This window comes from Leuresthes tenuis, unplaced genomic scaffold (assembly GCF_036924035.1).
Source record: "Leuresthes tenuis unplaced genomic scaffold, fLeuTen1.0.hap1 SCAF_4, whole genome shotgun sequence".
Classification (NCBI taxonomy): domain Eukaryota; kingdom Metazoa; phylum Chordata; class Actinopteri; order Atheriniformes; family Atherinopsidae; genus Leuresthes; species Leuresthes tenuis.
In genome coordinates, this window is record NW_027325358.1 from 9,763,584 (window position 1) to 9,780,455 (window position 16,872).

At 39.6% G+C, this 16,872-nt stretch overlaps 1 protein-coding gene across 1 annotated transcript in view; it reads left to right on the forward strand.

The window, feature by feature from the left end:
- Positions 1-16,872, forward strand: part of adcy9 (adenylate cyclase 9) — a 42,752-nt gene that overhangs the window by 18,960 nt on the left and 6,920 nt on the right. Inside the window, exons 2-9 of the mRNA XM_072384492.1 lie at positions 9,527-9,726; positions 10,574-10,681; positions 10,779-11,053; positions 11,627-11,729; positions 12,216-12,433; positions 13,743-13,902; positions 16,306-16,448; positions 16,728-16,757. Of these exons, the coding sequence (XP_072240593.1) occupies positions 9,527-9,726; positions 10,574-10,681; positions 10,779-11,053; positions 11,627-11,729; positions 12,216-12,433; positions 13,743-13,902; positions 16,306-16,448; positions 16,728-16,757 (1,237 nt within the window). The remainder of the gene's footprint in view (positions 1-9,526; positions 9,727-10,573; positions 10,682-10,778; positions 11,054-11,626; positions 11,730-12,215; positions 12,434-13,742; positions 13,903-16,305; positions 16,449-16,727; positions 16,758-16,872) is intronic.

The window sequence follows — 16,872 nt, forward strand, 5'->3', positions numbered from 1 at the left end:
TAGGTGATCCTTCTCTGCTTCTGTTTTGAAGTTGATTTGCTTTAATGCTTAATTGGTTTGACTAAATGTTTAGGTGTTTGTCACTGCCTCAATAGCCCCTTTGACACACAGATTGTAGCAAAATATTACTTATAAGACCCCGTCGTCATGCTGCCATTGCTCATCTTGACTTGTCCACACTGATAAAAGAGATCTGGGCTAATGCTGCCCTGGTGTTTGCTCTCAGTTGCTGCCACACAGGAATCGGAGGCGTGAGTTGTAACGCAACACCGTCTGTGTCTTTTGCGACGTGCACCACCATGCGAGCTCTCCCTTTCACACAGATGTCAATTTGACTCTGTGACTACTTCCGCCACAAAGAGGCAACGCCAAAGTTCTCGGTACCTTTCACACAAAACAGTGAGGTGCAGTGAAATCCTCAACAATCATGTCCTGAAAAGGTTGTTTGAAAGAGGTTATCCTTTTCTTATTTTCACACACTTTTCTGTGTGTGAGACCAGAGGGGAGCCAGCGACCTTTGGGCCACTGGGGATGGTTTTGATCATGTGGTTGGAAGCTGACATAAGGTGAAAGGTCACTTGTCAGGAAATGCAGAGTCCAGGCTGGGTCGACCCTCTGGGGATTGTCTGAAATGTCAGTTTTGGTTAAAAACATTCACCCCGACACTCTGCCAGCAGAACTTGAGCAGGGCCTGTGTGTAAATTTGTGTTAGCTCACGTATGGTTTTGTTCACCGAGTGTTATGGAACTGTCTCGCTCGAGTTTTTGTCTTAGTATGTAGTGTCGGTTATGGAAAGCTGTGCAATCACTCACGTGTATTTATGAGTGAGTTATTATGTAAGAGCTGATGTGCAGTGTAAGGAATTCTTCAGTAATGCATTTCTTTTCATTACAGCTTCACGGTTCGATCCGCACAATGTCAGAAAAAGCCATCAATGAGACATTCTCTAAACTATTTATTTATCTTACCGTTAAATATTGAACATTTATTTTGCACTGATATAAATTGTTTTTTGCTTAGACAGATTACTTTGATCTTGATGAGTAACTTTACCAACCCTTTCAGAATTACATAATTGTGTTTGAAAGAGTATGCTTGCCATTCTTTGGGAGTTGCTAGAGAGCAACTTTCTGATGAGTTTGTGTCCACTATGAGCATAGTCTTGGAGTGTACATGTGGAATGTGACGACTCAGCTATACTTCCTCTTCATTCACCCTTGTTTTCACCGATTGATCGGCTGATTTATGTGTGTGTGCACCCTTTGTTTTTGGGGTTATGCATGCAAATGGATGTGCATGTGGTGTGCATGTGTGTTTTTAAGTTGGGATTTTTTTAAATGTGTGAGGTTAGTCATACAAGCAGAAACTAACAGGTTTGTGTCTGTGTTTGTTTGGATCGACCAGCTAATTTGTCTCAAACATGTGGATGCTGCATATTTCCTTCAAAGGGTTCTATTTTTGATGATGTACGACTTTTTTACGCACAAACACCGGATAATCAGAAGTGTTAGCAGAATATTTAACAGTTAGGTTTAAGTTTTGAGTTAGCTGTACAAAACCTTCTAATTTGCATGCTTGGACACTTATGGAAACCTACGGAGATATAACAGTAAAAGAAACACTTTATTACTCTCAATATTACTAGTGTTGTCTGATGTACTAAGAGACGTATAACAAATTAATGGAAATCTGGCATAAATAAGTCTCATAACTGATTCAGATTCTCTCACCCGTGACACATAAACCCACTGGATTGTTTTGGTCACTTTGATTAAGAATGTACTTTAATATACTATTTATCTATTCAATCACAAGATAGATGACAGATCTTTATACGTGTTTTTTTTTTTTTTAGTTTGGGTTTATTGGGCTGTACTCAATTGCAGATATCAAATCAAAGCAGGGGAATTTACTGTTGTGAAATGTCATTCTGGAGGTCAGATGTGGCATTTCAGAAAGAGTTGTATGTTTTGGTGGATATTTGTTTGAAGTAACCAGATGTGTTTGTGATCTAAGTGGGTGTTCAAACCCAAATTAGTATAATGCCACGCTTTAGTTCTTCTTTGTCTTTCACTCCACGCATGTTTAAATAAAAACGACGAAAAAGAAAATTATCGTGTTAGTCCACCCAAAGCTTTCAAAATACATGTTAGTCTGACTGAAATCGTAAGAAATCAAGTTTCCCAAACCCGGACTAACACACTAAGATAACGTGATTGGGATCAAATCACTCTTGCATGTATACAATACTCCGATGAGCCAATGCACTCCACAGATGGTTCAAATAACTTTTTGTAAAAATAGTAAAACATGCATGTAAGTTTTTATTAACACAGCAGAATTCCCAATAAAGCTGTTCTCATTCACATTTTTTTTAGTTTCTTTGTGAGATGGTTAAACACATCAAACTGAAAATCAGCCCACTGAGAATATGTGTCAACTTGAGGTCGCTTGAAGCATTTCCAGACTGCTTATCTGCTCTAATAAAATCCTGATTTTATAACTGCAGCTTCATCTGACAAAATCACCATTCAACTAACTCAAAGAAAACATCTGTGCTGTTGTTTTGACTATATGTACATGAATGATAATCTCCCACAGAGAACATTAGAGACAGCATAATGACTTGAATGTTTTCCTACACTGTCCACAGCATCGTGGTGTTGGACAAACTTAAGTCAATAACTCAGTTCCCCTTTTGAGGTACATATAGCTGTAAATGTACCTCAGCTCTGCTGTGCATGTAACCATACTGACAGAGGGCATTACATAGGTTGTTACTGGTAGGAGGTGTGGATGTGAGGCAGGACATCCCCAGGCTATAGAAAATTAGAGTGCTTCTCTGCTTCAAACCTAAGGCACAGAGGGTTCTTTTGAGGTGAAGGACTTTTCCTGTCAAGTGAACATCAGAGTGGTGTGGAGCCGGCGATGGTCTTGAGACACATCCCTTTGCTTCTTGGACCCCAATACAATGAAAGATGTGGGCAGTGAGTATAAAAGAATAAGATGTGAAACTACTGCATGGTGCTGCACGGTGGTGTGGTGGTTAGCACTGTCACCTCACAGCAAGAGGGTTCCATGTTCAACTACCAGCCGGGGCCCTTCTGTGTGGAGTTTGCATGTTCTCCCCGTGTATGTGTGGGTTCTCTCTGGGTACTCCAGCTTCCTCCCACCATCCAAAAACATGCATGTTAGGTTAATTGGCAACTCTAAATTGTCTCTAGGAGTGAGCGTGTGTGGTTGTTTGTCTCTGGTGACCTGTCCAGGGTGTATCCCACAATGACTGCTTGGATAGGCTCCAGCCACCAGACCTGACTGACAGATTAAATGGGTATAGAAAATGGATGAATGGAATAACATGTAAAACTAATAATACAATGTCATCAGTGCAGTTTGAAGCTTGCCTGAAAAAATTGATTAATCCAAATTAGCTATATTGAGAGCATTTTTTCCCCGAGAATGCTGCCTTATAGAGCCACAGTGAACATGCATTTTTCTGTTTATTCTGTTAGAAATTTGTTATGAGAATCAGTCCATTAGGACTACATGTCAACTCAGAGTCACTTAAAGCATTTCCAAGCTGTCGCTCTTCTCTAAATAAAATCCTTATTTTATTCAAGTAACTTAAAGACAACAACTGCGCAGTGAAGATATACGTACACACGTATACAATATTTGCCCACAGATAAACTCAGAAAGGGCAGAATGTCTTGAACACTTTTTCTCACAGTCCACAGCGCTGTGGGTAAATAATTCGATTTCGCTACCGGTGCATTTATACTGGGACAAAGACAGTGGTCCAGTGAACTGGTCAAGTGGAGCTGTAACCGGAGCTCGACTCAGGAGTGTTTGTTCTTTCCAGCTGTTAAACACTCTCACAAATCAAGGTTTGTTTTAAGATTCAGAGCAGACTGATGATAAAGTTCAAAAGCTGAAATTATTGTAGACAAAGAATGTGAGTCATGCAAGGCATGATAAAAATCCAAGGCCGTCAAAGCACTGCTGGTCTCTTACCTCCACCGTAGCATCTCTGTGCCATTTGCCACTATCTGTTTTCACTATGTAGTCTGCGTCTGTGGCATGTCAGCCTTTTGCCTCTTGTGTAAAAGACATGCTAGAGTAAAAAGGCTGATCACAGAAAATGTCTCTTACATCATTGCCTCGAGAATCTTTGCTGACCTTAAGAAACATTTCAGCACTCTATTCAGTTGAGTGTGTTGTTATATTTAGAAAATCATACGAAAGTATGAATTTCTTGAGCAGTTCATCTCAGCCAACTAGAAACTAGTAGAACAATCTTCAATTCTGTAAAGGGCTGATTAAAAGACACTCATTTTTATTCTTCACCGTAACACTGTAATGGGTCACAGAGAAAACCCATCTGGCTAGTTCCCATTACCTGATTTGTGGTGAGTGAAAGTAGTGACCATTAACTTGAGACAAAACTTTGAGGAAGAAGACACGGAAGTAGACACCTCAACCGTATACTGTGAAACTGATTTGGAAATGATTTTCCAGCTCCTCTTATGCCAATCAGGGTTTTCAAAAAACGCATTAAGCACATAAAAATAGTGCAAAACATTTTTTTTAGATTAAGGATAACAAGAAGGCATGAGATCTTTGCAGCTTGTCTGTTTGTGTTTTAGCAGGATTATGTAAAATATGAAGCACTTCTCGAACATAGAACTCCCAGAAAGTACCCTGTTTCTAAACGATCTAGGTGTGTGTTTACAACTTACATAGTTTTTTTTAAAAGGATTTTGCTTCTTCTGTTTTATAACACACAACTTCATAATACATAGAAAAAAAGGTAAGATTCTGACTACTATCGTCTGTAAAAAATGCCTGGAGGAGCACTAACTTCACAATTGTTACAAAATAGTTTCCCTCCTTTTTATTAAATTTACTGACTGTTTCCATTACAAATTATGTTTTATTGCAGTTAAAATCTAGAGGACCAAAACTCGAGCAATGAATGACAGGTTTAAAAGAAACTCTGTCTTTTAGTATTTTGACAGTGACTTTGAAGGATGTACAGCTTCATTCACACAATTTTGACATGTTTCTTTAACCCAGTTGCTTTAGTAAGACGCTGCCATTTTTAGCATGAACCCGCAGCCAATCACGTGCCTTATAAACCAGTGTCCTGAGAGGTCAGCTCCTGTGTGAGGCCTTTGTTTTTTTTTTTTATCTTTTTGCTTTTACTTTTATTGTTATATTCAGATGAGGTATAAAAAATCTAATATTTTAAGACCCTGAATGTTCCACTCAAAGTCTCACTATACTAGACCGACATGGCAGGGGTTCTTTTACCTGTCTGAGACTGAGTATCTGTGATTTCTAGAAAGTGAAATAGTAATGTTTTACTCCAATGACAGGGGCGTTCTCTTTGGAACAGTTTCTAAGTGATTGAGTGTTGTTGGCCTGAAGGCAGAGGACATCTGCCAAGTCTATGATGATGTGGTGCTCAGAACAAGACATACGCTTCCTCCAACCTCCCAGGATCAGTTCATTGTTAGATATGCTTTCACAAATAATTCAATTTAAGCTGACAAGGAAGGGAATGGAATTTTGATGGCACTCCATTATTTGGCCCATTTGGACTGAAGCATCTTTCAGCGGACTACATTTGCAGCTCATGGTTAGCCAAAAACCCTCCTTCAAACAGTTATGCACCAAAAGATAGAAACCGACTTTAATCAACTGGTAATCAGAAGTTACTTAAGTCAAACAGAAGAATATATACTTATGTTTATGCTCTAAAATGTACTTTTGGTATTAAAGTAACTGATAGAAGGACAATTCCAGCAGCTGTGTCAATGCAAAGCCAGCTGGACCATTTATCATAGAATACCCTGATGAATACATTTATGACTAGAAATTATTCAAATTTGGGTGAAAATGTAGAATGCATGTTTGACCAACTTTACCTGAGTTACCGATCAGGAAGTCCTGATTATTTTTTTTCTTAGTCTTGCCGGTTGGAAATCTTGAATATGGAGTCCCCAGTTGTTGTTATACGTTTGAGTCTCCCTCTAATCTGCTATCCAACCTTGTTACGTCTATTACGTTTGTCGTGTGTCAATCGATCAACCAAGGGATAGCCATTTCTAAACGGTGCTGTCCTACCGATGCAGGTTAAAAATTACCTTCATTTCGGCACACAAAAATGCAAAAGAAAAAATAATTAGTTTTTCCAATCAAATTTGTGAAAAGAAAAACAAAAAATGTCCTCATAAAGATAAATAAAGATAGATAGTAGAAAGTGCAGATATTTGTCTAAAACTGAAGCCGGTAAAGCAAATGTTGCCAGAAAGAAGAAAACTTAGAAAAGTACAGATACCTGAAAATTATTCTTCAGTGCAGTAACAAAGTATTTACTTTTTGTTACTTCCAACCTCTGCTGGTAATGAGATCAATTTGATACTTTAAAAGTAGGTTCCTATTTCACTTAATTCAATCTGAAGAGTTCAAAGGTGGTTACCTCACCGTGGGTAGTAATTGTGAAATTGAAATCATGGAGTTGGTAATTAACTTATTAAAATCACTACAGCTACATCTTGACTCCAGTGAAGTATTATATCAACAGATTTGCATCAAACGAACTCAAAGAAAGTGTAAAAACTGAAGAAGAAATAGGAGTTAGTCACTGCAGAGTTGGAGGAATGAAAAAGATGCAGTGGATCATGTGTGCTTGATTTACTGAAAATGTTGCAGATACTCTGTAGTACACAAACCAGCATTTTATCCCGCCCACTAAGCATCAGACTGACGCACATGCTTTGACATACACGTAGGTCAGACTCTCATCAGTCACACTTGAACAAGCTTACACATTTCTGGATGTCTTTCCCTTTTCTGTTTTATGAAGAAATATGAGTGGCGTCAGCTCAAGACATTCACTGAATGGATCCTCCCTCATTTTAACTCTTAATACTTGAAATACTTCCACATCTCTTTCGTATTATGGTATGTGTCAGGTATACAGTTTGTACATATGTGACAAAAGTGTCGATGAACCATGATCCCACATAGTTAAAAAAAAACTCTCCTTGACATCAAAGGCAGGAGTATTGAGTTCACCTGAGTTGAACTTAGATAGAAACATAAAAACACAAAACAATCTCAATCACTCTCTTATTTCTGAAGTGAATCAATGAGGCATTTTTATAAAAGTGTTTGTTACAGAATGCCTCAAAAGTTTCCAAAACGTCAAATCTCTCACATAACTATAAGATAAAATGTTAAAATTACTCAAATTTGATATGAGGTGATAATCAATTCGAAATATGGCATAAATCTTTTAATAAAAAGCCTGATGAATCACACCGTAAGGTATGAATTAGAGGGGTGTTTTTTTCCTGAAAGTCATTTCACAAATTGGAAAGATCATTGATGAAGAGCAAGGCTCCAATAGGACTATTCCTAAAACACAAGCAGAAAACTGAACAATTTGGGGGCATTTGTGCCAAACCAGAAGTTTCTTTTTATGAATAAAAGTCTTCTGCAGTCAGGCTGAGGCAGGGAGTCTGCTAATATTCACGATGTGGGTCACTTTTTGTCCCACAGTTCCTACAGTCATCTCCTTGCTATCAAGGATAGAGGTGTTGCTGAGGCCAACTAGCCAGGTTACTGTGTGTTTGGACAGGCTGATAGCAGCTGGCTATGAGCCACCACTCTAATCCACTGTTTGTGTATTTCCTTGTTGGCTCTGCACCAGTGTGAACAGACCAGAGCCCGCGGATGATATGCAAACATAGTTGGTGAAACACCCAGCATTGCATTACCATCTGCTCGTCAGCATTTGTCTGCATCAACAAAGCATAGGGCATGATTGGTTGATGAGTGTACAGCTCAAACATATGTAATGTAATGGCTTCATCAGTCTGTTAAAGAGGCCTTATGAGGCTTTTTGGGGCTTTCCCTTTCCTTCAGTGGTTTGCTTAATTTTTTGTACATGTTGAAGGCCACCATCGCCTCACAGCGAGAGGCTCCAGGTTCGATCCTCACCTGGGGCCTTTCTGTGTGGAGTTTGCATGTTCTCCCCGTGTATGCGTGGGTTCTCTCCGGGTACTCCGGCTTCCTCCCACCGTCCAAAAACATGCATGTTAGGTTAATTGGTGATTCTAAAATTGTCCTTAGGAGTGAGTGTGAGCATTGTTTGTCTCTGTGTGGCCCTATGATGGACTGGCGACCTGTCCAGGGTGTACCCCGCCTCTCGCCCTATGACCGCTGGGGTAGGCTCCAGCCCCCCGCGACCAGACCGACGGATTAAGCGGGTATAGAAAATGGATGGATGGATGGATGTTAAAGGCCTTAAAAGGTACAAATCCCATGGTTTACTCCTAAGAGAGTTGCTCTCCACAGCAAAAGACTTCATATTTATCTCCTAAATCATCATGGTATCATGTGGAGTGAGGTCATAATTGGTATGTGTACATCAGTGGAGAGCACATGCTTGGTGCTCGTCATCATAACACTGCAGAGTGGGGATGGTTTTGTACCTTCTGTCATCTTCCTGTGTCTAGTTGATACTCTCATTTTTGCTTAACAAACAATTGATTGATTTTTTCAAAAGATGCTTCCGTGCTGCTGCGATTCCAAATCATCGATCAGGACAGTGGAGGCAGTGTTAAAGAAAAAGGCAACAACCCACTTGTTTCAACAGGAGCTACACGTGCAGTTTATGTGTGCAAAACACCAGCCTGAATAAAAAACTACAGTGTGACAGATTCAGTGCTAGCATTGGAGCATGTCTGCCTCAAGTGTTTTAAAATTAATCGATAAAAAGTTGTGCTGGATTGCGATTTAAGCTGTGAAATTCTCTATAAAGACCATCTCATTGTTGTAGTTGAAAACAGTAGTCTGGAGCTTTGCAGGTGTCTTGAACTGCCTGACGTGGAATTTATAGTCCTTCACTTGTCAATATCTACTATGAAAACGCATGCACGATGCCAGCTTTGTAACAGAGGGAGAAGAGAACCAGAAAAAAAACATTTTGGTGCTTTACCAGATGATCTGAGGAGAAAACAATAGTTGGTATGGAAGTTTCCACAGCATTTTTCCACAGTTTTTTTTCTTAATTCAATGAGCTGATTCCACTAAAAAGCTGATCATCTGCTAGATACAGTCTCTCTGGGCTTTTGTGTCTCTGTATGTTAATTTGACCACTTACACACACTTGTACTGTGTTGAAAGTTAAACATAAATGCTGCCAAGTTTAAATTAGACTATTTGATTTACATGAACGTTCCCATGACATAAACATGAAGGAGGACGAGTTTAGTGAGCATCAGTGTGATTTGGAGTTTCGTCTGAAGTAGGATTTTTATTAACATTTTTGGTTGTAATTGCCGAGACTCTCAATAACTGCTAGTTCTATTCAATTGGATGATAACAAATTACTATTTGTAGCGTGCTGCTGATCTTATCCTTTACTTTCCAGTCAAATCATCGTGAAAGAGAAATTTATTTAAATAAACTTGTAAATAAGACTTTTTTTTCTTTAATTTTTGCTTTTTGTTAGGAATGAAGACATACCTGATCTCAGGAAAGAAGCTGGATTACGATGTGCAGTGTGGCTGTTCTCAGATGGGACTGCAAGGTGGGGATTTTGTAGGGGTCAACCTGCCCTCCTGCCCTCAACCCCGCACTCCAGACCTCATTCCTGGAGGCGCACAGGCTGCTGAGTCGCTGCTGCCCCACCAACCAACGGAGAGGACTGGGGTAAGATTAATAGTTTAGAAATAAAAACATAAATTAGAGTGTTTTTTATGCTATTCAGAGTAACGAAAATCACAACTAGCATTTTTGCTTCTTTTGCTTAAGATGACTGACTCACTTAAAGTACTAAATTTAAATCTAAACTTAAAAGGATGTTTATTACTTACTGTGTGAGTTTCCTTCTCTTACCTGCTGTAGACAGCAGTCAGAAGCTACTTTGAAAGGGGCCCTAGTAAGAGCTGATATTTTTTCTGTCTTAAAACAACTCAAACCCTGCGTAACTGTCTCATGAAGAAGGGACACGGTTGAAAAATCCACAACATAGAATTTGCTTGGACTGCAATAAATATTTTGGATGTGTGAGTTGCTTTTTGAATGCTGAAACGTTTGCTCTTCACATACTCCTTACCGAGGATCTTTTAGTTTTAACTTTGATTCTCCAGCCTGAGAGTGCCCTGACCGCTGCTTGCTGAAGGTGAAACATAAAAACATGAAATAGAAAACATATGAGCAGAAATCTTCAGCTTGTATTGTAAATTGCTGACTTTGTTCTTATGCTTTTCAATATTCTTTGAATATATGATAGTGTCTCTTGGAAAGTCGATGCAATTTATGGGATCCAGACTTGAAAGGTAATACAATGCAAGTGTTGCTTCAGGTCACAAAGGGTTAATTATTAGGAAGTTACTGAGAGACTGCTACTGGTCCTTTGACCCAGACAAAACTTAACATACAAGTGCTAGCGGTTTTGTCAGTCATGTATAGTGAGATGTTGTTGTAGCACAAACTGCTCCTGTGTAATATGTTTTAATTTGTCAGCCTCTCCTCCTGCTATCATTTATCTCTCTAGCCTCCCTATATGTTCCATAGTACAGTTCGGTCCGCTGTAACAGAGCAGGGTGATGATGTGGCCATGTTAAATGGCTGCCAGGAAGAACACAAGACCAGCAGTGCCAAGGTACAATGCACATGCACAGACATTTTGTCACTTAAGCTGCGTAGCACGTGAAGCCTGCATTTTCTCTTTCCTTTATCACCTTCATCTCCTTGTTCAGTTCATCCCAGGTCACAGCCCCAGAGCAGCCAATGGCCTCCTGAGTCCCCCACTGGAGGACCCAGTGCGCGCCAGCCAGAGTTCACTGTGTGACATCCTCCAGGAGAAGGAAAAGAAGACCAGCACGAGCACAGGAACTGGCACTAGCCTTGGTATGGCTGGAGGCCCGGGGGCAACAGGTACAGGCATGGATCATTCTGCCCTCATCCAGCTTCGCGAGGAGAATTTCAAACAGAAAAGCGACGCCCACTTCGTGGACGTTATCAGGGAGGACAGGTGAGCAAAGAGGTTAAAGGTGGAATTTATGAACTGATAATGTCACTTGAGAATGATTGATTGTGCTCGACTGGGTGATAGAGTGAATCGCGCTAAAAAAGCTACTTGATCTTGAATAAGATGTTTTCAGAATTTCAGTTATGAACCTTTGTACTTAGGGTGTGTATCTACCCTGGCACTCATAAAACAAAGATGCACACACCAAACAGAAACTATGAAAACTACGTGAAAATAGATGACGCATTTAGTGATAACTCAAAAATATGATCTGAAGGCTTTACAATTAAAATCAGAGCCTTTCAGACTTATTGTTTGTTTGTTCTGTTATGAATATGTAAATAAGTTATTACACTTGTTGCATATTTTCCAGTAAATACACTGAGGAGATCCATCAATTATCACCTGAAGCCACATATAGGATTACTATATTTAGATTTGCCCACCTTGTTGTACTGGTAGGGGACTTTTTATGAACTGATGATTATTCTAATGTTTTTTTTTATACATTTGATTCCAGTGGAAAGTTATCGTTTAAACTCATTTTTACCTTTTTTTTTCATCCCTGCTCCGCAGTCTCATGAAAGACTACTTTTTCAAGCCACCAATCAACAAGATCAGCCTCAACTTCCTAGAGAGACCTCTGGAAAAGGCCTATCGCAACAGCTACAAGGAGGAGGTGCACAAATACAAGCAAACACATGCACACGCTCTGTTTTCTGTATTGATTTACAAATAAGAACTTTGTTTTTACCTTTTTTTTCTTTCACCCCTTTTAAAATATTTGTTTAATAGAGCACACACAACAACTTTTTCCCTGTACCTTGTCCAAGATTTTATGCCTCACACTCTCCCAGTCTGAGGTCCAGTTTCAGTAGGCCAGCACTGACTCCCACAGTCTTGCAGCCCCCTGCTGTTACACCAGTGTCACTACACAACTAAAAAAACACAAACACACACTGTAATGATTAGAGTTGAACTTTTATTCATTTTTAAGTAAACCTTTTCAACAGTTTACAGTTAAGCTCTCTTTAATTCGAATTGCTGTGTAGATTTTATGTCCTCTGACAGACGTGTGGTAAATAGATAAACAAGCGTGGGGTTAGTCTCTCTAAAAAAATGTGCTGCTGCTTCTCCTAATTTTCACCAAACCTTCTCCCTGCAGGTGATGAGCCAGGTTCAGGTGCAGACATTTGCAAGCTCCACTTTCAGCTCCTTCCTGGATGTTCTCCTCAGCTGTTTCTTCTTCCTGGCGTTGACTCTGGCCTGCTTCCTTCCGTCTCTGGTGAGCCCAGCCACCTCGGGCTCTCCAGCCCTCACTGCCCTGGTCCTGGCTCCCATTGCTGCTCTGCTGGAGCTGGCCTCCCTAGTGCTGTCCATACGGTGAGAGGGTTTTAGGCTGATGGCATGCACACATATGTATTTGCGGATGTGAGAGTGCTCACATGTTTTATATCAGAAATGTTTTTACCAATGCACTAAAAGAAATTTATTTTTATAACTATTTTATGAAACAAATGTCAGTGACTCAGAGTGTTTTCCCCCGTTCAGTTTTTCCTGGCAGGATGGAGAAGCCCCTGAAATGTTATTTATAAGCTGCCATTGTGTTTTAAATCTGTATCTCTTGAGCCATAAAGTCACAGGATTAAAAATCACTGATAGACTAATGTGTTACACTGTAACTCCCCACAGACACCAGCACAAATTATTGTAAACTTAAAGTTTTATTTGGCTCCCAGGCCACAGTCCATTAATTTCCCTGGTCAGATCTGACTGGCTCGTGTCCAGTATTTTGACGAACTCAAGTACTGGCTCTGAAACTGGCACAATGACATATTGGTACCATGTTTGGTTCCAAACCTCAAAGAAAAAAGAAAAAACTTCTAGGATTTTCCAGTGCTCAGAGTGCTAAAAATGTGTTCTTACGTTTATTTTGTTTAATGGGTGTGCATTAAGAGTATTTAAGGATTGATTCATTTTCACTCGTTGCCATGCATAACTAGGCAATAAATCTTCTTTTTAATTATTAGTTTTTACTGTGACTTTGGCAGCATTGTTGTTGTAGCAGTTTGTCTTAATTAAGAACAAATGAGAGTCTACTGCACTTCTTTCCTCACTGCTTAGAAATATGAGTGATGGAGTAAAAGCAGAAGAGCAAAAATATGTTTATTTGTGCTGTATTTGGTCAAATTTGGATTTCCTTCAGGTATTACTCAGGTTTGTATATTGTGATTCTCATTTAGACAAGTCGAAGAGTGATCTTTAACTAATGATGATGAGTTCGGGTGAGCTTCACTCCTTGTCTTTCTTTGGTTTCAGCCGGTCGCTGTTTTCTTGTCAGCAACAAAGAAGTTTTTGGGATATTTGCATTTGTTACCAGTTAATTTTGAAACTGATTTAAAAATATTACTGCATATGTTTACAAAACCCGTTTGAAAACCCACTTTTTATTCTTTGGGATTTAAATCAGACTTAACATTTGTTTTTTATTTAGTGATCTTTTGTAGTTGTTATTGCCTTTATTCTTTAAACCGTATTCTTTTAGTAGAGCTGCACTTTGGTGAACACCTGTTGTTTTTAGACCTGCTCATGATTAAATGGACCTGACTTGATTAATGCTTGGAGTTTTGTTGCTGGAGACACTTCCCCTGCTGTCTCCTCATAATTCTTTGTCCTCCTCTTCCTCCTGCAGCATAACCTTCTATTTGGAGGAGCTGATGAAATGTACTTACTCCCTACTCCTGGTGATTTCTGGCTGGGTCTCTCGTCACTTGATTGGGGCTGTGTTAGTCTCCCTGCCTGCAATCTCTGTCTTGTCCCATCTCATATCCAGTGTCCACCTTCCCCTCCAGGTAAATATAAGCATTTGGTATTTGGGTTAAAATGTGTAGTGAACAGAGGCAGAGAAACGTATCTGTATTCGAAGGAAAAGCTCTACATCTAATCATTCCAGAGAATTAAAAAACAAACATGATGCTCATTAACAGCCTGAAAATATGGTGCAGTAAACAGAGCTTTAAATGAACTTGCTGTGCTTCAGTTGTTGCTGCTTTTCACTGACGAGCAGTTGCATTGTACAGCTGCTGTCAGCTCCGAATGATACTAAAAACTTCTCACATGTGGCATCTGAGCCAGGACCGATTTGCCTTTGCTGCGCATCGGTGTCATGTGTGAAAGTACAGAGGCGGCATGAGAAGTCCATGTCGATCCACTGTTACATCTCTGAACTGGCAAGGGTGGGAGTCACAGAGGTGAAACTGGCTACGCCTACAAGGTCAGCTGACATTGTGGAACACAGCCCTCTAACCGACAATGCTGCTGTCGCTTTGCCGATTCTGCTGAGTGGATTTATTTTGCCAATAAGCTGCAACCAATAAGTGAAAAGGGCTCACGACTGAGATCTTTGGTACTTTTATACAGGTAGTCATTTTTAAACTATAAGGATTTTCCTCTGCTAATAACTCCATACCAGTGTGAGCACAGATGAGTTTGTGGGTTTAGAAGTTTGCCAATCGTGGCCTGAAGCCAGAGTTTAATTAGAAGGCATTAGCCCTGAAAACACCTCCCCTGAAGACATTAACACCAGCAGTGTTGACGCATCTTCTTTTCTGTGTCCTGCACTGAGAACAGCTATGCTTTTCTTTTGCTCTTTTTTCAGTCCAGGCCTCTTTGCTCAGTACAAGCTTGACTCTCACCTCCCAGCTTCGAGCCAACAGCTGCTTGTGAGATGTGTGGTGTTTTGATATCTTGTTTTTCACAGATTTTCTATATTTCTCTCCCACCGTGTCATATCTCCCTCTGCTCTCTCCATCTCTGTGGGGCTTGCAGATCAAAGCGGTACTTTCAGGGAGAATTGTTAATTAGACATGCAGTTTTTTTGGACTTTAATGTCTTTGAAGTTATTAAGACTTTAATGTTAGGGCTAAAAGGCGGAAATTATTGAGAGTGAGGTCATATGTGAGGATGAGAGGTAAAAAGATGCAGTCTGTGAATTTTCCTGAATTTCTTCATCTCTTTGTATGAAAATAGCACTCTGTGTTTCAGAAAGACCAAATTCTCTTATCATGATTTAAATAGCATTTTACATTTACATTTTGTGGCTGTGCATATTTTACATATTAGTGATATGGGGTGTTGTCATTAATTAGAAATGAAAATATGTTTGCAAAACCCCAAAAAGCGATCAATAACTACTTGACATCAGTACACTGTATTTCTCAGGGTTTTTATTTGATGTTGTTAAACCGTAAGTGGCCAGAAATTAGAGATATTTGAGAATGCTATAAAAAAACAACTCATAATTAAAACTGAAACCTGGAAAGATATTAAAATCTAAGAAAATTATGCTTGTTACGAAACGTAAAACCCTCCTTTACAGGATAGCAGAGTGCCACACAAAATAATGTTACAAGACTGTGTAAGATCTGATTATTATTATCTAAAAAAACTAATGAAATAATTAACAAAATGTATGGAACTAACGTTGTCTTGTTAAAAGAGCAAAAATGACTCATTTAAAAGCCAGTATTTGTGCTAGTATGGGAGTGCATTATTGCACATGTTATGGGCAACAGGGATATGTGTGTGAGGGCACCATTAAAGCTGAACAATATATAGAGGTTACGGAGGAACATACGCTGCCATCCAGACCTTTTATTCCAGAGAGGGCTTTGCTGCATAGATTGTTGCTTAAAGAATGATGATAATGCTTTCCAATTTTTCCAATGATTTTTACATATTTCAAGTATTTGTGTTAAGTTTAGTGATAGCTCTGGTATAAAAACTGTGTTTCAGTCTGTATGTTCTTGTTTTTATTGCCCTGTAACAACTTTCAAAGGGCAACAGTTCAGGCGGGTGGTGTCCAGGGTGTGACGGATCCTTGAGGGCTTTTTTCAGACTGCAGGATCTGTAAATGTTATCATGAGAGGAGAGATCGCAGCCACTGATTATGTTCAGCAGTATCAATGATCCACTGGAGTGTTTTGGTAGATTATGAAACTGTAGAAAGGAGGCTCTGAACAGTTGAGCCTCTCAAATTTTGTATCAAGCAAGATTGTTCACTTTTAACACATAAGCACCTGATCTTATCACCTGACTCAGCTTATAGTATCAAAATGAGACTGAGACATACTTTGATAGTTGAAGGAAAATTGTGTTTTGTGGTCAACATTAACTAAAGCAGTAGAAAACCTTTTCCATCAACCTCTTATTTACTTTGATAGGATAAGTTCAGTGATTGGTTCATTTCTCTGCAGGTCACCATGTTCCTGTGCTGTGCCACCATCCTGGCCATCATCCAGTATTGTAACTTCTGTCAGTTGAGTTTTTGGATGCGTTCAATCCTGGCCACAACCACAGGGGTTGCCCTGCTGTTATTGCTGTACAGTCCCTTTCACAGGTACAGTTGCATGTTATCTGCACATATATGAACGTATTAAATGCATGTGTTTAATTCTTATAGGTGGCAAAGAAATAAATGTAGCTGAGGCTTGTTATCTATAAGCAGCACATAACCAATTTTTTAGGCTCATTACTTTACTGCTGCCTGCTCCTGAGCCAGTGTAAAGCATTTTAATCTGATCTGTAAATCAATCTCATGTATGTATTGTGCGTGTTGGTGTGTGGGGGTTTATGACTGGTCCTTTCCCCTGACTGACTCTGCTCTCATCTCTTTCAGCTCAAGTAATAACAGCGTGCCAGTTCATGGGTGAGTGTCTCCATAGAAACAGAGCGTCTTGATCGATGAGTGTGGTTTGAAGGGTCAACAGGAGCAACAGCTCTTTTATATACTTCATAACTGCAGTTCTGCCAGGCTTTTGCTC